We start from the raw sequence: 23,166 nt of genomic DNA, 5'->3' as shown, positions 1-23,166 counted from the left end.
TTCCAGTAGTCATGTATGAATGTGAGAGTTGGACTATAAAGAAAGCTGAGGGCAAAAGAATTGATGCTTTTAAATGTGGTGTTGGAGAAGACTCTTGAGAGTCCCTTGGACTGCAAGGGACCAGTGGATGCAACCAGTCCAGCCTAAAGGAGATCAGTCCTGGGTGTTCATTGGAAGGACTGATGTTGAAGGTGAAACTCCAGTACTTTGGCCACCTGATGTGAAGAGCTGACTCATCTGAAAAGACCCTGATGCTGGGAAAGATTGAGGGCAGGAGAAGGGAACGACAGAGGATGAGATGGTTGGATGGCATCACCGACCTAATGGATGTAAGTTTGGGTAAACTCTGGGAGTTGGTGATGGACAGGGAGGCCTGGCGTGCTGTGGTTCATGGGGTCGCAAAGAGTCGGACACGACTGAGCGACTGAACCGAACTGAACTGAATTCTTTGTTGTAAGAGGCTGTCCTGTTCAGCAGCAACCCTAGCCTCTACCATCACCCCACTGGTAATAAACTAAAATGTCCCTAGAAATTGCCAAATATCCCCTAGAAGGCAAAATTGCACCCATTTGAGAAACACTGATCTATAGTAACAAGAGGAAAGGTAAAGTACTATCAGAGGATAAGCCAACCTCTCAATATACGAAATGAAAAGACAAAGTGAAATTTTTATGACCAACCTAGATAGCATATTCAAAAGCAGAGACATTACTTTGCCAACAAAGGTCCATCTAGTTAAGGCTATGTTTTTTCCAGTGGTCATGTATGGATGTGAGAGTTGGACTGTGAAGAAAGCTGAGTGCCGAAGAATTGATGCTTTTGAACTGTGGTGCTGGAGAAGACTTTTGAGAGTCCCTTGGACTGCAAGGAGACCAACCAGTCCATCCTAAAGGAAACCAGCCCCGGTGTTCATTGGAAGGACTGATGCTAAAGCTGAAACTCCAATATTTTGGCCACCTCATGCGAAGAGTTGACTCATTGGAAAAGACCCTGATGCTGGGAGGGATTGGGGGCAGGAGGAGAAGGGGACGACAGAGGATGAGATGGCTGGATGGCATCACCAACTCAATGCACATGAGTTTGGGTGAACTCCGGGAGTTGGTGATGGACAGGGAGGCCTGGCGTGCTGCAATTCATGGGGTCACAAAGAGTTGGACACGACTGAGTGACTGAACTGAACTGATAAGCAGTGTGGCACAAGCTCAGAAGAAAAACAAACTGCTACTCTTATACTGGATTTTGAGCAAGTGGGGAGTTCAGGGATTGGTGACCTTTCAGAGGTCTAAGAGTGTTGACATTCTCCCTACAAGTGATAACTTGGGTGAGACTATTACTGATTGGTTGGCATTTGGTGGCTTGTTTATTGAAGTGAGCCTATGATTGGCTGATTTTCAGAATCAATGGGTTGTCTTTGGGTTTGCAAAAGCTCCTTCACTGGGATGAGTTATCAATTGATTGAACTTAAAACTGGTTCTGATTTCTGGCTACTACCATGAAAAAAGGAAAAAAAAGTGAAAATGTTAGTCACTCAGTCCTATCTGAATTTTTGCGACCTCATGCACTGTATTCCGCCAGGCTCCTCCATCTTTGGAATTCTACAGGTAAGAATACTGGAGTAGGTAGCCATTCCCTTCTCCAGGGGCTCTTCCCTGACCAGATCTCCTGCATTTCAGGCAGATTCTTTACCATCTGAGCCACCAGGGGAGCCTACTACCATGAGAATATGCGAACTTAAAAAAAATTCTCAGTACTCTATATGCTAGTGGGTAGATGTGGAGTGAAAATTTGTGAAAGTTTTCTTCTGATTGCTTAAGTTTTTTAAGTGAAATAGGAAATAAGGACATTAGCAGACAGGGAGGATGGATTTGAAGAGATGTGAAAGTCACCTATGAAGGCAGGAGAGGAGGAACACTAGGGAAATGTAGTATGATTACTGGGCAAAATTAAGGGCCCATTTGAGGTCGAAAATAAAGAGAGACAAATCAGCATGTCATTCATTTTTCTTTAACCATAGTCAGCTAACAGAGTTCAAGAGCAGAGTGGTGGAACACTGAATTCTATTGTGATTGAGATTTTGCCAAATGAGAACTACAAATCAAGAAAGGTTCAAAGAAATTGAGAGTACATTCAAGAGAATGTATGCTTTTTAACTTATATATTTTGCTTTTTATTATGACATTGTCAAAAATACCCAATAATACAAAGAATAATAAGCCCTCATCTATCACCCAAAGACAACAACTCAAAGCATTTTGAAAACAAAACAAAACAAAACATTTTGCCATCTTTTTTCATCTATTGTTACATTTCCTTTCCATCCAGAATTTTAAAGTAAATTCCAGACATCATTCTAGTTCACCTCTAAATACCTCAAAATGAACCTAAGGACTTTTGAAAACCATAAATCACAATGCTACTATCACATATAACAAAAGGAACAAGAAGTTTTTAATATTAACTATCAGTCCACATTCAAATTTTGCAAAGGAATGATAATAATGATTGGCAATGAACTGGCTGGCTAAGGAGAGAAGAAATACGACAGGTGTTGGAGTTAGGATCAGTGGAAAGACTTGAGCCATAGGTGAAAGTCCTGGAGAGTGGAAACATTATTGGAGTTAGGAGCCCACAGAAAGTGAGCTAGAAGGGTCGGAGTGGTTCCACTTTCAACTTTGCCTATTGCTCAGTCATATCAGTCTTTTTTTTCCTCTTAAGAGTCTGTGTATTTCTCTTTCCTACCATCTCATCTATTTTAATTCCAGCACTGATGCTCTCAGGAGAATCTGCGGACTGAATTAGGTCCTTTATACCCTTGGTATTTCTTTGAAGCACTTTTAATTTCAAAAGTTCACGATAACTTTTTTTTTTAATGTCTAACTCCACTAAGAACGATGTCTCCTTTATTCACTGCTGTCATTGCCATCGCTGAGGACAGCGTCAGGAGAACACCCTCATTAAATATTTTTTTGGACAAAGCAGGGAAGAAGTGTTCAATGATGGCAAATACTGGAAACTTCTAAATCCACCCATAACACTGTTTCTAAGAAGAATTCCAAATTATTTCCTCTCAAGTCGCCATTCTGTCACATGTAAAAAGATACAACTTTAAACCTTTTGAGTTAAAATCTTTTAAACCTTGAGTTAAACCTTTTTAAACCTATGAGTTAAAACTTTTAAACCTTATCAGTTAATTTCCTTAAGACTAAATTGAGCACCTCACCCCTGTTGAACTCTAAAAACCTATCAACCCAGGTCTGCTCGTACGTAAAAGAAACGATTAAACTTCGTGTTTAACCGGAGCCCTCCCGCAAGGGCCTATCTCGTTGTGTTTTGGGGGGGGGCGGGCCACGCTGCACATCACGCGGGATCTCAGTTTCTGCGAACAGGGGGTCTGAACCCGCCCCCTTCAATGGAAACGCGTAGTCCTAGCCACTGGACCTCCCGAGGAGTCCCTAGCTCGCTGTAAAACGAGAATTTGCTTCCTTCTAACGTGGCCAAGAAGCTCTGGGCCTCGCGGGGAGGCCCCACAGGTCTCTCGGGCTAACAAGCGGGAAGCCAAAGAAAGATCTTAACCGCCCAGAACGGAAGTTCCTGAGCCTTCACACCCGCGGGGAAGTAACTCGGACACGGACCAAGATGGCGGCGCCCAGTGAGGGGACTACCTTTGCTGCGGGGGTCGAAAAGAATTGGAGTGCAGTTGTTCGCTCTCCAGAAGGGACTCCCCAAAAAGTCCGGCAGCTGATAGATGAGGGAATTGCCCCGGAAGAGGGAGGCACCGAAGCGTGAGTGCAGCCTGTGTCTGGCGACGGCAAATTGAAAAGGGTTTAGGGGACTCGGAGCAGAGGGGATACCTGGGTCTGTAACTCAGGCGGTGGGGGCGGCTTCGACCTGGGTCTTGAAGAGACTGGGATTACTTCGCCTTGTCGCCTTTAATCTTCTACTCAAGAGATACTGGATCCCACACCGCGGGCGCAATTTTGCCTTAAGCAGACTTTTTTTTTTTTTTTAAGCGGGGCGGGAGGAAAAAAAAGAGGACCACTAACTAAAAATGCGCACCCAATTTCTCTTGGTTGGACTTCTTAACCTTTTTAAAGTCCTAGACACTTTTGGCGGCCTGGTAAAGTTTATGAACATCTCAGAAAGTTATATTTTTTAGTGCATGAATTAAATGCATAGGATTATAAAGGATACCACTTACTTTGGAATGCAGTTTATCAGGAAGTAAAAGATTAAAAAAGTGATGCAGTAAAACGCTTTATTAGTAAAACGCTTATTTAGTAGTAAATATGTTGTCTACTGTGATTTTGATGTAGTGTTAAGCATAAACGGTATTTCAAAACATACGCAATAACCATAATGTGGTGACAAAATATCTGTGACTTCCATGGCGAGAAGTTTACAGATACTGCTGATGCTACTGTGGTTTTTTAAATTATCTTCATTCGTAATGGAAAGAAGTGCTGCAGTTCAGTTCAGTTCAGTTCAGTTCAGTCCCTCAGTCGGGTCCGACTCTGCGACCCCATGAATCGCTGCACGCCAGGCCTCCCTGTCCATCACCAACTCAGACTCACGTCCATCGAGTCTGTGATGCCATCCAGCCATCTCATCCTCGGTCGTCCCCTTCTCTTCCTGCCCCCAATCCCTCCCAGCATCAGAGTCTTTTCCAATGAGTCAACTCTTTGCATGAGGTGGCCAAAGTATTGGAGTTTCAGCTTTAGCATCAGTCCTTCCAATGAAAAACCCAGGAGTTAGAGGTTACTAAAATAAATGTCACTTTTTTCTATCCAGATTTCTGAATCCTCTGAATTTTTTCCTAGATCCAGCCTCCCTGAGGCTCTCTGTGACTCTCAGAAGGATTCTTAGAATAAATTACTTTGGGTTATAATGATTGATGAAATCTTGAAAGTGAAAGTTGTTCAGTCATGCCCAACTCTTTGGGACCCCATGGACTATACAGTCCATGGAATTCTCCAGGCCAGAATATTGGAGTGGGTAGCAGTTCCCTTCTCCAGGGTATCTTCCCAACCCACGAGTGGAACCCAGGTCTCCCACATTGCAGGCGGATTCTTTACCAGCTGAGCCACCAGGGATGCCTTGATGTAATCTTACTTTTATTAAAATCATTTTTTTTCTAATGCAGTTCCTCCCTTTACCCTATCCAGGCTCTGTTGAAGTGCCTTTCATTGACTATAAAAGAATTGTTTTGCTCTTTTTTTCTCCTTGAATTTTTTCATGAAATAGCCTAAAAATCTTTACTTAGATTTAAATTTTCAAATTAGTTCCTTTGGGGGGAAAAGTGGATATCAAGCATCAATCTAGGTAGCAATATAAAAACTTATTTTCTGCTGTTAAAAAGAGTTGAATTTGTAAGGTGGTTCAAGTTGTGTAATTGATAGAAGCCTTGAGTCTTGTTTTGTGTTTACAAAAGTTAGGCAAAGTGCTGTCAGAGACCACAGAGTGAGATAAAACAGTTGACCAGTACGGGATTAGCAGAGCATGGTGAAGTAGGAATTGCTTGAAACTTAGTTATGGCCAAACTGGAAAGAGATGTGAATGCCAGACTAAAGAATCTGGATTCTGTGGAACTACTGGAAATGTGAAGTAGAGAAGTAAAATTTAGATAGTTTAAAATCTAGAGTGGTGTGATTGATATTATGATGTACAGAGAAACCAGATACAAAATGTTTAGGCAAAGCGATACCTTGAAAGGATTACCAGTAGTTCTGCCGCTTTATTTTAGGAAGGACACATCTGCCACATTCCAGTCAGCTAATGGGTCACCCCAAGCAGAAGAACCTCCGTTGGAATCTACAAGCAAAGAAGCCTTCTTTAGCAGAGTGGAAACATATTCTATATCCTTTTAGGTTCGTGTGAGTTGCATGTTCTCCTGCTGCTGAATTCCACCCCTCCCCCCCCCCCCCCCAGGAATAAGGCCATTTACTCTGATGTTTTAATTTTTAGAATTAAACTTGGTAAAAAAATTTTTTAGGAAAATTAACATCATAAAATATTAAGGGACATTTGACTTCTAATCTTTTTTTTTTCCCCCCATAGAAGAGAAAACCAAGAGCCTGAGAGAAAAAGGAATAATAACTGATGTTGTATATAGTGTTTTCATGTTTATTATCACATTTGAGCTTCATCTTAAACATCTGAAAATAAGTATTCTTAATCTCATTTTTGCAAAGAGGAAACAGTTCAGGTAGATTATTTGATTTACCCAGGGTCAACTTGCTAGTAACTGGTAGAACCGGAATTATGGTGTAAGGCTGTTAGTGCTCAAACCTAATATTATTTTAGACTACAGTACATTTCCTGTCTCTTTCAAGATTTTCCTCTGAAAGTTATACATGGTTGCACAACAGATTATCCTCAGACTTAGTAGCTTAAAACCACAAACACTTACTATCTCACGTTTTCTGTGGATCAGGAATCTAGGCACAGCTTAGCTGAGTCCTATGGTTCAGGGCCTCTCAGACTGTCATCAAAGTGTTGGCCAGGCCTAGACTAGTAAAGGATCTACTTCCAAGCTCACTCACGTGGTGGTTGGCACGATTAATTTCCTCATGGCTGTTGGACTGAGGATTTCAGTTCTTTACTGGCTTTTGACTGGAGCTACATGGGCCTCTCACAGGAATAGTTAACAACATGGTAGCAGACTTCAGTCAGGGGGAGCAAGCAAGAGAGAGCAAGATAGAAGCTAGATTATTTTTATAACCTAGTCTCAAGCAACATCACATCACTTTTGACGTTTTCTATTTGCTGCTGCTGCTAAGTCACTTCAGTCGTGTCCGACTCTGTGTGACCCCATAGACGGCCTCCCACCAGGCTCTGCCGTCCCTGGGCTTCTCCAGGCAAGAACACTGGAGTGGGTTGCCATTTCCATCTCCAGTGCTTGAAAGTGAAAAGTGAAAGTGAAGTTGCTCAGTCGTGTCCGACTTTTAGTGACCCCATGGACTGCAGCCTACCAGGCTTCTCAGTCCATGGGATTTTCCAGGCAAGAGTACTGGAGTTGGGTGCCATTGCCTTCTCCTTCTATTTGCTAGAGTGTTTTTAATCTAAAAGCAATTACAGACTTAATAGAAAAGTTGTACAGGTTACAAAGAACCTTCTTTTGAGTACTTGAAAGTAAGTTGCCAAAGTGACACCTCATGACTCCCAAATATTTCCCACAAACAATGACTTTCTTTTACATAACCACAATGAAATCGTCAAAATTGGGAAATTCACATAATAAATTACTACTGTCTAACCCTCACATCATAATCATTCCATCAGTTGTCATCATAACCTTCTTAAGAAGATCCAGTTAAAATCTTCAGTTTTTCTTTGAATTTCATGACCTCGATACTTTTGAAAATGATAGGCCAGTTATTTTATAGAGCCTGTCTCAGTTTGGATTTGTCTGATGTTTGGTTACGATGAGATGCAAGGTGTGATGCTCTGTTCTCATTGCATCCTGTCAGGTGGCACATGCTTTTGATATGCCCCTTTACCTGGATGATCATTTTGATCAGTTGATTAAGTGGGTGTTTACTGTTGTAAAATAACTTTTTCCTCCTTTGTAATTAAGCTGTTTTGTGGGAATGTGCTTTGAAACTACATAAATATAATTCCTCATCAAACTGTATGTAACTTACTTGTTTGTAGTAGCTTGGTCTCCTGATTTCCTTTTTTATTCAATGGATTTTAATCCATTACTATTATTATATATTTTGAAATTCCTGGTGCCCCCTGATTTGGTGAGTGGGAGGCCCATGTAGATACTCTGTACACCTCACTTGGTTACAGCACCCCAGGGTGCTCCAACATCCCCCTCTATGTGGACCTCCTCTTTACTTCGGCTTTGATGCCTTGCCCTGAGCTGTCCCCCTCACTCTCCTGGCTTATTCCTCTGCCTTGCACCCCCTGGTGGCTTTAGGACTAAATTGTTCAGGCAAGAGAAAGTATTTTAACCATCCTTGTACTGCTGTTCCTTGGATTAATTCCTATAATTGATACAGCATTTAAAAATTATTTCATTTTGTTATTTTTTGTTCTCAGTGAATTTAATTTGATTACCACTTTGATACGATAATAACTTATTTGACCTAAGCTAGTTAAGTGATTCTCTCACTTAAAAAAAAAATTTTAGTTTTTAATTGAAGAATAATTGCTTCACCGAATTTTGTTGTTTCCTTCTTTTATTCTACAGAATTCAAATTCCTTTAACATTTAATACCTAGATTCTGTTTCTATCCTTCAGTTCTTTTGCTGCTATTAAAATGTTTTCAAATTCCAATATCCCTTGTAAAAATACAGAACTTTCCTGCAACTTTCATGTTTTATCCTTTCTGTGTGTGTATGCTCTGTAAAACAAGAGCTCTATAGCTAAACAGAAAAAAAAACAGTGTTGAATGTTAAAGATCAATAAGTGATTTTATTTTCCCCATACTTGTAGATGCTCTTGATGCTCTCAGCCTATTTCAGACACACATACCACCTACACACATTAGTATATAACAGTCAAATTTAGGGCAAGGATGCATAATGAATATTTTTAATTTTACTGACTTTATTTTTCAGAAGGTAAAAGTAGGGCAGCACAGAGGAGTGATAAATATTTCTGTTGTTTGACCTTCACCATCCCCTATTGCTCAGGCAAATCTGGGTACTTTCACTAGTGTTTTCAAATCCTTAGAATTTTTTTAATTTTGTTGTATTTATTTATGGCTGCACTGGGTCTTCATTGCTGTATGCAGGCTTTCTCTAGTTGTAGCAAGCAGGGGCTACTCTTCATTGCGGTGCACAGGCTTGTCATTGTGGTGGCTTCCGTTGCAGAGCGTCAGCTCTTGGGTACTCAGGCTTCAGTAGTTGTGGACCAGGCTTAGTTGCTCTACAGCATGTGAGATCTTCTTGGACCAGGGGTTGAACCTGTGTCCCCATCATTGGCAGGTAGACTCCCAAACACTAGACCACCAAGGCAGTCCGTAGTATTTCATAGTAAGCAAAATAGAATGGCTTCTCTACTCCACCCCACAACTGATAATAAAAAACATTTTAAGCATATAAAATATATAGGACTTCCCATAGCTTTTCCTCTGAATGTGTTTATTGCTAACTGTACTAAGAGTGAATTAAAGTTTTCATTTCTGACTTGTTCATTTTAATGTGTTCATGTTTTTCTTAACATGAGTACTCTCTGAAATGGGCAGGCAAGCCCTCTGAGCTGTCTCCACTGGTCTGTGCAAAATACGGCTGGGTCACAGTTGAGTGTGATATGCTGAAGTGCTCCAGCTGTCAGGCTTTCCTCTGTGCCACTTTACAACCAGCTTTTGATTTTGACAGATGTAAGTATAAAGTACAAATTACGTTTTTCTCCAAGTTCAAAAGATATCTATGCTAGCTTTTCTGAAAAGACTAGCCACTTGTGTTTGATCAAAGAATGTGTCCTTAACAAGGTAAATTTGTGATTTTCTTCACCCTAATTATTAGCTTCAGTCATTACTTTTTTTTTAAAGCTCAGCTACTTTAGAGTGAGCCTGTCGGTATGCATTCTGGGAAACTAACAGCAGTATGTTTATATTAGGATTCTGAAATTTATACTTTAGGCTAAGAAACACAGGGCATTAATGAAGGCTCACATTTTGGAATGCTCTGCCTTATAAAGATACATAATAGCTCCTTGTTAACTGGTCTTAGAATCTTGATTTAAAACTTATTTTGTGACAAATATTAAGATGATGCAGTTACTAATATTTCATATCTTTAAAAATTGTCTTAGTTATTTTTATTTTTAGTTGTATCTATACTCTTAAAGGCTCTTGGCCATTGGATGTTGAATCTGTGATAGTGTTTTTTAAGGCATTGTTACCTATGTGGGTTTCAGATAAGGAACGATGTGCTGAGCTGAAGAAAGCCTTATGTACCGCCCATGAGAAGTTCTGTTTCTGGCCAGACAGCCCCTCTCCAGGTACTTATTCCCAGCATTTCCCAATTATCATCTCTTTGGTCATTGCATTTCTAATATTGTCTATTTCTTTGTAAAAATCTAGTCTTTGAAGTTTCTTTTTTCTCCTTTCTATTTGTGCTTTACAAGAAGCACTGACATGAATTTATTCTTATGTCATTATTTTATTAATGCATTTGACATGACAGAGATTAAACCATGCATACATTATCCTGTTTAATCCTTGCAGGGCCCCTGGGAGATAGATAGTATCAATCTGATTCTTAGGTAAGGAAACTGAGAATCAGAAATCTTAAAACCAACTAGTGAGGAGCCATAACCGTGGTTTTATCTGATTTCAAACTCTCTGCCTTTTTTACCGTAGCAAACCAGCCCCATGTTCTGCCCAGGCTTCCTGGTACACTAATGGCATTAATGGTGGCAGTTAAACAGGGTTCAGTTGCTAAGGAAGACTCAGGACTGCACATGAGAGTGATTACAGATCTATAGTTTATGACAGTAAAACAGCACAACATATCGGTGGCATTGAAGTGAAGGTATCACAGGGGCTTCCCAGGTGGTCCAGCAGTAAAGAACCCACCTGCATGCAGGAGATTCCAGAGACGAGCCCTGGGTTGGGAAGATCCCAGGGAGGAGGAAATGGCAACTCACTCCCATATTCTTGCCTGGAAAAATCCTGTGAACAGAGGAACCTGGCAGGCTACAGTCCATGGGTCACAAAAGAGTCGGACGTGACTTGGTGACCAAACAACAACAACAAAGGTTATCACAGCCAAGGATGCCCCCGCCCTAAAGAGTCTGGAGAGGCCAGGTGCAGGCTCCTCTTGAGCTTCCCATGGAAGAGCTGTGGCAGTACGCCCTTTCTCTCCAATCAGAAACCACTCGTGTGTGCACAAAGCTCTTCAGAACAAGGGAGCCCAAAACGTAGTCTCAAGTGGTACTTGTTTATATTTTGCTGGTCTTGGAGGCATATTGAGTAAAGCCTCGAGCACAGCCTTCTGTGGGGCTCACCAAAACCAGAGACAAAACTCTTTGGACCCGTAGAAAGTGTCTCTTTGTTTTATTTTTTAACTTTTTAAGTAATTTCTAAAATTTTAGTGTTTCAAGTATTAAAAAAATGTAAATAGTAATATAAGAAGCATCTATATATCTACCACCCTCACCAATTACTAACATTTTGCTACCCTTTTAAACACCCACCTTGCATTCTTTCTGTTGATCAGGAAGAATTACAAGTACAGCTGTGTAGTCCTCCCCAGCCTCATTCCCTGCTTCCCTGTCCTGCAGTAACTACTATCGTGAATTTAGTGACCATGATTTGTTTACATGGTTTCTGTATCTACAACATTTTCAAGTATCTAGAGGCAGTATATATGGTACTATTTATTTGTTTTACATTTTTCTATAAATATTATCATTCTGTATATATTCTGCAACCTATCCTTCATAGGGGGAGTCAGCTTTTTTGAAATTAATCCATGTTGTCATATGTAGCAGGCTTGAAGCTTTATAATTGGTAGAACCATCTAAAATTTTAATCTGAGAGCTGAGGAATAGTGTTTATCTAGTTCATTCTCCCTTTGGGAACACTGGCTTATTCATTTTAGAGCCTCCTGTCAGACCCTCTTTCTACATTATTGTTGTGTGACTGTAACTTGAACACCCTTCTCACCAAGTTACGTGTCATCACAGATGTTAATCAAGCTTGCATTCTTGGTACACTTCCTACTTACTCTAGCATAGTGGCTCTTTCTCTGCTTACACAGATTTTGAGCTTTTGGATGTACAGGTTAATGTTTTTAATCAAATTTGGGAAGTTTTCAGATCATATTTCTTCAAATGTTGTTTCTGCCCCTTTCCGTCTCTTCTGGGTCTCCCATTATGCAGCTGTTGGTGTGCTTGATCGGATCCCACAGGCCTCTGTTCATTTTCCTTCATTCCACATGGATGTTCCTTCTCTCCATCCTTGTGCCACTGATATCTTAGAGGGATTACTACTTAAGATCACCCCACTGTCTGCTATGCTTATTTCTTTGCATCTAGGCTAACCGCTTAGTCTCTAAACTAGTGCATATATTCTATAATATATTTTTCCTTCAAAAAAATCTTCCAGTAGTTTCTCATCAACATACATTAATAAAATTATGGCCTGACTGCTGTCTATACTTTTAACCTTCTCTTCGACTTGGCTCCCCACAGGAATAGTGTGTTCCAAGTCTAAGAAACTATTTAAAATTCCCCACATATGCTGTCCCTTAGGGCTTTACTTTTACACATTGTTGTTGGTCTTTCCAGTTCAGCTTAGACCTGACTGCTTCTGAGAAACCTTTCCTGAGACTCTGCTTTCTAAATATAATCACAGGGACTTCCCTGGTGGTCCAGTGGTTAAGACTCCACACTCCTAATGCAGGGGGTACGGGTTCAATCCCTGGTCAGGGAACTAAGATCCTGCATGCCCCACAGTGCAGCCAAAAAATAAAACAATCACAAAAGTATCATCACAGCCCTATCCAAAAAAAATCGATAGTTTCTTAATATTATCAAATATCATCCGTTTTACATTTCCCCTGCTGCTCTATGCATGCTTTGTTTTTAAAAGTAATTTGCACCAATATCATCTTCAGTTTACTGTTTCCACAGATCGGTTTGGGATGTTGCCATTGGATGAGCCCACTATTCTTGTTAGTGAATTCCTGGATCGTTTTCAAAGCCTTTGTCACTTGGACCTCCAGCTTCCTTCCTTGAGGCCAGAGGACTTAAAAACTATGGTGAGTTTTTCTTGGCTAGCATACAGTGGCCTTCAGTTGTCACCAGCATGCAGCATTTCCTTTAATGACCAGAGGATGAAGATAGCTAAGAAGAGAACTGCTTGTCTCTCAACTGACCTTTTCCAATCTCTACTGGAAAGGTGACTTGAGGGTTTAAATAAATGAGTTCTATTTACACTTTTAGATATGATGCTCTAAGTGGCATAAATTCAATTTTATCTCAATTTGTTACTTAAACTACTTAACAGAAGATCCTGAAATGTGGCTTCATATGGCTTATTGCATACCATTTTCCAAAGAAAGTGTTAGAGAAGTTATAAACCCCCTTCTCCCTTGTAAACAGAAATTTTGAAATGCTTGGGCCCATCTGTACTTTGAAACTGAACATTTATTGTCCCGTTTGTCATCCTGTGATTATTCTATCAAGACAGACTGTAACTATAGGAAATAGAAGCTATTATTTTGCTTCTTCAATTGAGAAACTATTATATATTTCAGCATCAGACTATAAACATCTGACGCCTGTTATAAATGTCCACTTGTCCCTAGCCAAGGTAGGTTTTCTTCACCCTGTCATGGTTCTGTATTATTCTTAGAACAAAAGTAAAGATTCTGGCAAGCTCTTTCGTTGTGTCAAAGCAAATTCAGGGCTTCCTTGGTGGCTCAGAGAGAAAGAATCCACCTGCTAATGCAAGAGACACAGGTTTGATCCCTGGTCCAGGAAGATCTCACATGACGTGCAGTAGTTAAGCCCATGCGCCACAACTATTGAGCCTGTGCTGTAGAACCCAGGAGCCACGACTGTGGTGAGGCTACATGCCTTAACAGCTGAAGCCCACACGCCGTGGAGCCCGTGCTCCACAGCAAGAGAAGCCACCGCAGTGAGCAGCCTGCACACTGCAACTAGAGAGAAGGCCAGGCAGCAACGAAGACCCAGCACAGCCAAAAATAAAGTAAATTCAGTGTCAGGGCAAGATACAGGATATAGGTGGTAGTCATTATTTGGTTTTGAAGTTTACAGATTTCAGAGAAAATATGGAATTGGTGATTTGAAAGCAAGTTGGTACTAAGAAAAGATGAGGTAGTTCCAGGAAAACTGTTCCCTTTCTCACAGCAGATCCTGGGCAGGTCAGGAAGTGCCTGTGGATACCTTAGTCTCTGCTAGAAGTAAGTCTACTTGAGTGAAGAGAAGTGTCTTTGTGTTTATCATTTTTTCCATGATTTTTGCCTTGTACCATCTAGATGCATCATTATTGCTTCTGTTCATGGTGGTTGGAATTTGTGTAAGTCTTTCGTATTGGTTCCTTTGTAGTGCTTGACAGAAGACAAGATCAGTCTTCTCCTGCACCTGCTTGAAGATGAATTGGATCACCGGACTGATGAGAGAAAAACTGCAACCAAATTAGGCTCAGACATCCAAGTGCATGTCACTGCCTGTATTCTCTCCGTGTGTGGCTGGGCGTGTAGGTTAGCGAAAGTGCCTGGGGACATAAACCGTGATGACACTATATACCCATGTGTATCAGTTACTCTTAGCATTTGTAGATCATGTGGTATTTGTGTAAGAAAGGCAGTGACAGAGAAAACCTAAGTAGGTGGAAGAGGGATAGTAAGAATTCGCAATGAAACCAGAATTAGAACTCAGGAATTCATGAACACACCTGAACTGTTTCTTTTACTGTCACTTCCCAGTAGGAAATTTGTGTTCCTGTAAGCAGTGAAGCTCCTTTCTAGTTTTAGAAAGGAAAGATCAGTTTAATTGATGAAATCTACCAAGGAAGCACCAGCTGAATCCTCTAGGCCCCAACTTGGTGTTTCCATTTCAGCTGCTCAGTTTGGCACAGAATCCTTCTGAGACAGAAGACTCAGACCAATTTTGATTTACTTTAAATATACTTTCTTTGGTACATTAAGGACTATTCTTTTATTGGGAAAAACTTTTAAAAGGGACATGAGAAATTTATAAAACATACCTTTAAAGTGGGGCTTCCCTGGTAGTTCATACAGTACAGAATCTGCCTGTAACACAGAAGATCTGGATTTGATCCCTGGGTCGGGAAGATCCCCTGGAGAAAGGAATGCCTATCCATTCCAGTATTCTTGCCTGGAGAATCCCTTGGACAGAGGAGCCTGGCAGGTTACAATCCATGGCATCACAGAGAGTCGGACACAACTGAGTGACTTAACACTTTCATCTTTAAAATAATCTTGCCATAGACGGCACATTAAGACCCCTAGATCTTTCTATAGGAAATTTGTAAGAGGTGATGAAGTTAGATCCTGCGACTGGAGGATAGGGGCCCTGAGAGGAGGTGGTCCCTAGGCCATTGGACTGCCCAGAGATTTGATGAGATGAAGCATACTCACAAATCATTACGTTTAGTCCCTTGGCAGTATTACCTTCTGAGAAAACCCACTCTCTTTTCTTTTCTTTTCTTACTTAGTTCTTTGTTGGAACCCATGCAGCTCTCCCTGATAACTTGTTCACAGTGTATGAGGAAGGTAGGGCTCTGGGGCTTCCAGCAGATTGAGTCGTCCATGACCGACCTGGACGCTTCCTTGGGCCTGACCAGCTACCCTGTCCTGGGATCTGAGGGCCGGCCAGAGCGCTCCCCTCTGGTGCCTGAGTCTCCTCGCAGGATGGTGACTCGGAGCCAGGATACCATCTTTTCCCCAAGCTCAGAGCAGGTATAGACTCCTTTGGCTTGTGTGGGGTGGACTTTTTAAAAACATCATTCTTAACAAAAATCTTGGTGAAAAATTGGAAATTAACTTAGGTTAATTGATCAGAATACCATAGAATGGTTTTATTCATTAGTTGCAGTGGAGATGCTAAATTCATTATTTTTATGGAAATCTGTTATTTTTGAAGAGTTCAGTTACACAGTTCAGAAACTAAATTTTTATAGTTTTTAAAATGTTAAAAAAATAAATGTTAGCTTTCACATACTTCTAGAAATATTTCTCCTGACCATAGTCATTAATGTCATTGTCCAACATCTCCCCTTTCCTTCAGGCTGAAAAGAGCCCAGGTCCCATCGTCTCCAGAACTCGGAGTGGGGACTCCTCCAGTCCTGTGGACCGTCCCGAGCCAGAGGCTGCTGGCCCTGCCACCAGAACCCGCCCAGTGACCCGCAGTATGGGAACAGGAGACAGCGCTGGCCTGGAAGTGCCATCTAGTCCTCTTCGAAAAGCCAAACGGGCTCGCCTCTGCTCTTCCAGCAGCTTGGTGAGCCCACCCTCATGTTTGCAGGTCCCTGAGCATGGCAGCATGCGAGCCCTCACCGTGTATACAGCGTGGAGAAGCGGGCATGAGCTGAGCCTGGTCCTGTGGCTATAGGAGGTTGTGGGAATAAGTTTAAAGATGGGACAGTTGGGTGACTAGAGGGGGGAAAAAAAATTAAGGGCTTTGCCTTTTGTTTCTTTGGGATGGCTACTGGAGACATGATAAATTTGTCTAGCCCAAGGGACAGTAGTGAGAAAGGGGAACAGACCTGGTAAGTTGTGGTTTAACAGAAAGGGAGTGAAGGAATTTTTACAATAAGAGGGAAGTAGATGGGCAGAGTTTAAAGGAGAACATAAAACTAGAAATTTGAGCATCGTGAGATTCTGAATTTGACGACTTACAGTGTCTGCCCTTCATTAACACTGACTGCTGTGCCTCCTTCCTCAGGACGCCTCTTCCCGAAGCTTCTTTGATCCCACGTCTCAGCATAGAGACTGGTGCCCTTGGGTGAACATCACACTCGGCAAAGAAACCAGGGAGAATGGTGGCACAGAGGTGGATGCCAGCGCTCCGGCAGAGCCAGGCTGGAAGGCAGTGCTGAACATCCTCTTGGCCCACAAACAATCTAACCAGCCCGCTGAAACCGACTCCACGGTGAGATAAGCCATTGCCCTGATCATGTGCAGCACTTGCTGTTTATGAGATGAGGAGAGGCTGTTCCTATAATTAGCACCCTGCCTGCCCGCACTTTTCACAAGTCAAGATGGACTCAGTCTGGGTTCATCCTAGAGAACAAACACGGGACTGGCTCAGTCCTTCTGCAGTTTAGCATTTGGCATTCCACCAAATTCTGATAAATTCTTTTGTCTTCTCAACTTAGATGACTCGAAGTAGAAAAGGGATAGAGAAACAGCAATAGGTAACAGGCCGCTGCTCCAGCCTCGTGTTGCAGAGCAGCTGCTTTTTCCGTCTGAGTTGCTGTCTCTTGGACTTGGAGCCCTGGCCAGTTAACGTAGCTGTCTGCACAGAGCTCTGTGATCTGCTGCCACGAGCACAGCTTCATTCGTCATGGCGGGCGCATTACTTTGCTGTGTTCCGAGGCCCCAGGCTTGTGTACTGACCCTCAGCTGCCATCACATGAATGACTGCTGCTGGTTCCACTTGTGGGTAAAAGCAAACCAGTCACGAAAGCCGAAAAAGCAACTCAAGCATTTGCTCTATGCCACGGATGGAAGCGAGAGGACGGTGGGCATTAAGGAATTATGAAAACTGCATTCTCTTTCCTTTGCTGGCTCATTTCCAAATTTGCCATGTCACCTGCCTGATATAAATATAGTAATTTCTGACTTCTGTTCCCTCCAAGGACAAAGTAAAATAATACTTGCCAGCAGCTGTTTATCAGAAGCATTCCCAGATTCATGGTTTTGTAGGGTTACAGGATTCCACTGGAGGGAGCTGCTGTGATGCTAAAAGCTCAAGAATGTACATTCATACCCTTAGTAAATATGCAGATGATGGTTTTCCAAGTTTTTGCCAAAAAAAAAGCCCTGCATTTTTCCAGTTTAAAACCTTGGGAATACATAAAGCTACCTGAAGACAAATGTTTTGGCCCACCTTGCAAATGGGAGAGATTAGGTCTGTCTTTGCACGTGACTTCTCTCTGCCTGGGTCCTCATGAAAAAATGTATGGCAGTTCTAATTAACTCCCCTCTGTCACTGTCATGCTAACTGGAAGCCCCACAGGGCTTTTTTTTTTTTTTTTTTGGTAGTGGGAAAATTTGGCCTCATAAGTGGCCCTGAGTTCCAGGAGTTTGAAGGTCTGTTTTTGCAACTTGTCTGCTAAGATTCCCCACAGCTGTTGTGTGACTGGGAATTACAAAATTTAAGAGGCTCTCCTGTAAAGGATCTTGAAGCTAGAAAAAAAAGTTTACACTGTTTTCCAACTTAAATTTCTTTCAATTTTGTCACTGTATTAACTAAATTGCCCTCAGTCATGAGTAAGAGTTCAAACTTTGCCCTCCTAGAGCTTTATTAAGACATTCAGCCACAAAGAGGATAAGGAAACAGTGAAGATGTCATCTTCTGTCGGACATTGGACAGAACTTTGTGAGTTATCTCGTTAGATGTGTTTGTGCTCTCACCGAGACCCTGTGCTCATCTGTGACTCTCCAAGGCAGAGGGAACCAAGTGTTCTGCTTCCCTGAGAACTTTTATCTTTCAGTGAAATGTTTTGTCTCCCTGTAACACCATTTCTCAGAATCTCAGATCACTTCGCAGGCATGATCAAGTGGCAGTGAGATTCTTCCTATTATTAGCTCTGCTGGCTAAAACAGGAAGCTGAGAAGGCCAAGGTCATAGCTTAAACTCTTGAGTCATTTAACTTTGTTTCATTCCTCAACCTTAGATTATTCCATGAATACCAGCTAGGCATCTTATGAATCTGAATCCTTGTTCACAGGGCCAGTTCAGCATCACAGATGAGAAGTCAGTGCAAAGTGTGTGGTGCTACACTGATGGCGGGTCACACGTGTCACCCTCTCTCTCATACAAAGATGAGGACACATACAGATGCTTGGAGGAGGACATAAGCCGTATTGTAGAGGCGCCAAGTGTGTTAGCAGTGGTATCACAGCAGACTCAAGCTTCTTGATTCTTAGTCTGGCTTTTAGCTACCCACTCCAGTATTCTTGGGCTTCCCTTGTGGCTCAGCTGGTAAAGAACCTGCTTTGAATGCGGGAGACCTGGGTTTGACCCTTAGATTGGGAGGATCCCTTGGAGAAGGGAAAGGCTACCCACTCCGATAGTCTGGCCTAGAAAATTCCATGGACTGTATAGTGCATGGGGTCGCAGAGTCAGACGTGACTGAGCGATTTTCACTTTCGCTTTGTGTATAGCACAGTATACAATTAACTTGTTTTATTTACTCCTAGACATATCTAGATCTTTGTGGGAGTAATTTACAGACCACATCTTAAAGCTATTACCCTTTGTCTCTGTAAAGGAATTTAATCTCTAATAATGAACTTTTCTATCTACAGAGTCTCTCTGAGAAATCAAGAAAGGTATTCCGAATATTCCGGCAGTGGGAATCTCTGTGCTCATGCTGAAGATATCCCAGCCCTTCCTGCAGAGAAGTGGAATGAGTGGCTTTGAAAAATAAAGCCTAAATTCCTTTTTGAGCAGCTGATGCTAAGGTTTTCTCCTTTCTGGTTTAATCACAAGGAGCCCCTGCCCTTGCAAAGACATGTGTGTCACCACCTGCGTCTGACAAGAGGAGACTTATTTGCAGCACAGGGATGTGGGCAGGAGAGGCAGGGCGAGCCTGGCCCTGGTGAAGGAGTGCCTGATTCTAAAACTGCAGAGAGGACCCCAGCCTTGAGTGGTTTTCGTTTCTGAGGTTGGGGCAGTGTTTTGGAGACTCTTATGTCCCAGGAATATGTCAGTGTGTGTTAATAAAACATTTGTTAAGATTCTTACAGTTGGAGAGCTATTTTCCTCCTCATCTAATGGGCTGATATAAAGGAAGCTGAGACTGAGGAAACTACTACAGTGGAGCAATAAAGTCAAAAATTTAGTTTTCAGATTGGCTGCAAAGCCTGGAGCTTATCTGTGATTCTAGTCAAAGAGGTATTCCTGAACAGAGACAAGACATTGTCCTCTGCATCACCAGACCTCCTGATGTGTTAGAGTGAATGGTAAGCTAACGGTTTTCTCCCTTCCCTTGATAATAACAAGAATGAGAGATGCCAAAGGGAGGAAGGCTCTTCAGAAGAGACCCCCTCCATGTAAGGCTTCCCCGAGTAGGGCTCCCCAGGGCTCTTTCACTGCTGGTGGGGAGTTGCCTCCAAGGTGGAGAAGTTGACCCTGACCTGCCCCAACTAAATAGACTACCCACAGAGAGAACAGCCACGAAGGAAGCTAGGTATTCTGCCAAATGTATTTTCTTTCAGTAGCTGTAGTAGGTTGGTTTTATACCTCACTTCTTTTATACTGCAGTATTCTAGGAACATAGTATGTAATATAATACTCCACCCATGCTAAACTTTATATCTCTCAAAAAAATTTTTTCTATGTATTGCACCCAACAAAATAAACCCTTAATATCTAATAGTCCATATACAAAATTCCCAGTTGTTCCCAAAATGTCCTTTACGTTTGATTTGTCCACAACAGTATCCAATTCAAAAAGTAACGGGTTGCATAAATCTCTTTTGTCTAAAGGACAGCCCCCTTTTTTTCATGTATGTCAGATTTTAAATCTGTTATTTTTCTCAATCCTGACTTTTTAAAGAGGGTGCATAGTGTTGAATTTGCTCTTAAATCAAGCCTCTGTCAGTGGGTAAGACTGGCAGAGGTTGCTTCCAAGTTATTTTTCTAGGGGCACTCCTTTGCCTTTGGCACTGATGAATGGCTTGACTGTTCATTCTCCAGTCTCCATGGTTCCCTTAGAGGTTGGTTAACAGGTAGCTTTGTAACGTTCTAGTAATGAGACTTCTGGCCTAGGATGGGAAGCCATCTGCTGACTAGTGACTATGTAGAAGTCTGCTCACTAGAAGCTCATCGCTTCTAGGTCACGATTTCTTAAGGAGTAGTGTTGAGTCATTAACACAAGGTATTCAAATGGACTACAAGCCTAAGTTTCAAATTATAATTGGGTATTTGTTTTGAGTCTTTATGTTATAATTTTAATTTATACCTCCCACCAAAAAAGGTTTTTACTCTTCTTTAAAATAGAGTTCCATACTATTTTTGGCTTTGTGGGATTTTTTAAAATTATAAATGGAAGCAAATTGGGATAGACTTGATAGCTTTAAGAAACATTAAGTCTCATGTGTGTGGCACTGTCCAAGCCCTTATATAACACAAGCATGAATGATCACCTGGTTTCCGCCCTCAAGAAGTTCCACCCTCCAAGTCCAGCCTGGAAGATATATGTGTACATAAATGTTACACAAGACAAAGAGTGATAAACAGTATAAAATAAGTTAATTCTCATCTATGGAATATATGGAGTTGGAGAGAAATTGGGGGAAGGTGTGGATTTGGGCTGAGTTGGAGATGTAGGCTCTATGAGAACAGGGACCTTGTCTGTCTTGTTTTATCATCTCAGCACTTAAAGCTGCCCTGCACATGGTGGACGCTTAGTGAAAAAAGTATATTTGAGGCTGAAGGAACATTGAACAAAGGAGCAGAATTTCATAAGTTCCTGAAAGAGCAGGTGTTCTGCCGTGACGAGACCTTTGCACTGAGTAGAAGAGAACGGCTGAAAGAATGCAGTCTGGGCCAGTTTGAAGTCTCATGTTACACTGAGGCAGTTCTGCGGGGAGAAGCCGTGGAAGAATGTTTTGAGCAGGGAAGTGACGTTTCTGCGCAGGAGGACAATCCTGGTGTGTGTAGCGCATGCGCTAAGGGAGACGGGAATCTGAGGGCCATGTGATGGCTGGAAAAATGGGTGCTTGGATAGAAATGTCAGTGGTGACTTCAGCCTTTGGGGTGAAGAAGATGGGAGGAGTCATGGACGGCCCCGAGGTTTGTGGCCTGCCCGAGCAAGGCAGAGAGCTCAGGTGTGGAGGGAAGACAGTCGCTTTATTTTTAAACATTGTGAGTTCAGTTACGTAAAAATACCTGTCTGGAAATGGTGTTTTAGAGGTCAGGAGAATTCGGTGCACTAGTCAAGGGTCGTTTCAAATGCTCAGAATGTGTAGATTCAAGCCGCAGAGAGTGATGCTGTCACCCTTATCACCTCAGAAGGATCTTAATGCCAGCCTGTTTGTTTGTTTTGATTGTGCCACATCACCAACTGAAATCTCAGTTCTCCAATTAGGATTGAGCCCAGGCCATGGCATTGCAAGCCTGGAAACCTCACCACTAGGCCACCAGGGAACTCAGTGCCAGCTGCTTTAACGGTGTGCCTATGCCTGAGGGCTTGAGGCTGCCTGTCAAGTTTCTGGTGAATATGCTACTAGACTGGATGAGTATACTTTCAAATAGTGTGTAGTCTCAGATGGGGTGATGATTAATTTTATGTGTCAATTTAACTAGTTAATGGATAGCTGTAAAACATTATCTCTGGGGACTTCCTTGGTGATCCACTGCTTACGAATCTGCCTTCCAAGCAGAGGACAGCGTTTTGATCTCTGATTGGGGAACTGAGATCCCACATGCCATGTGTGCAACTAAGCCAAAGCACCACAGCTACTGAGCCCATGCGCCACAGTGAAGATCCAGCACAGCCAAAAATAATATTATTTTCCGATAATATATTATCAGCCTGTGAGGGTGTTTGCAAAACAGATTAGCATTTGAGTTGGTAAACTCAGTAAAGAAGATCACCCTTACCAGTGCAAGTGGGCATCACCCACTGAGAGCCTGAGCAGAACGAAAAGGCTAAGGAAATGTGAATTTGCTCTCTCTGTGGCTGGAACACTGGGGCTCCTGGTTCATGGGCCTTTGGAGCTGGACTGGGGACTCCACCACTGGCCTTCCTGGGCCTCCAAGTTTGCATGTGGTTGGTAATAGGATTTCTCATTCTCTGTGATCATGTGAGCCACATCCCATAATAATTCTTTCTTTATATGTATCCTATTGGTTCTCTTTCTCTGGAGACTGCTGACTGATACAGATGAGCGTGAACTTACGAGCTTCATCTTCCAAAGCATTTTATTTCTTCCACACACTAGGACATCACTTCAAGTTATTAGTCATTCTTGTGGGTTCAGTTCAGTTCAGTTCAGTTCAGTCGGTCATTTGTATCCGACTCTTTGCAACCCCATGAATCGCAGCACGCCAGGCCTCCCTGTCCATCACCAACTCCCGGAGTTCACTCAGACTCGCGTTCATTGAGTCAGTGATGCCATCCAGCCATCTCATCCTCTGTCGTCCCCTTCTCCTGCCCGCAATCCCTCCCAGCATCAGGGTCTTTTCCAATGAGTCAACTCTTCCCATGAGGTGGCCAAAGGACTGGAGTTTCAGCTTTAGCATCGTTCCTTCCAAAGAAATCCCTGGGCTGATCTCCTTCAGAATGGACTGGGTGGATCTCCTTGCAGTCCAAGGGACTCTCAAGAGTCTCCTCTAGAAGTGTTTGGTTTGACCTTTCTGGTAACCCATTTTTCCTTATTTGGTTCTTTATTTGGGAAAAAAAAATTTATTTCACTTGGCAGACCCTTTTAAAGATGGAAATTGCCTAAATTTTCAATTTTGCTACTTTACTATCTTAAAGATGG

The 23,166-nt window shown here is 42.2% G+C and overlaps 1 protein-coding gene across 1 annotated transcript; it reads left to right on the top strand.

Moving 5' to 3' along the window:
• Positions 1-3,413: 3,413 nt before the first annotated feature.
• Positions 3,414-19,421, top strand: ZC3HC1 (zinc finger C3HC-type containing 1). The gene is made up of 10 exons (XM_040259626.1): positions 3,414-3,782; positions 5,741-5,852; positions 9,179-9,329; positions 9,869-9,952; positions 12,590-12,717; positions 14,030-14,184; positions 15,162-15,405; positions 15,734-15,946; positions 16,391-16,597; positions 18,982-19,421. Exons 1-10 carry the CDS (start codon positions 3,637-3,639, stop codon positions 19,048-19,050), a joined length of 1,509 nt encoding a protein of 502 aa, XP_040115560.1. The 5' UTR covers positions 3,414-3,636; the 3' UTR covers positions 19,051-19,421.
• The last annotated feature ends 3,745 nt before the right edge of the window (positions 19,422-23,166 follow it).

This window comes from Oryx dammah, unplaced genomic scaffold (genome assembly GCF_014754425.2).
Source record: "Oryx dammah isolate SB20612 unplaced genomic scaffold, SCBI_Odam_1.1 HiC_scaffold_18, whole genome shotgun sequence".
NCBI classification, from domain to species: domain Eukaryota; kingdom Metazoa; phylum Chordata; class Mammalia; order Artiodactyla; family Bovidae; genus Oryx; species Oryx dammah.
The sequence above is the reverse complement of the archived record's forward strand: the minus strand, read 5'-3'. Positions and strand labels throughout refer to the sequence as shown.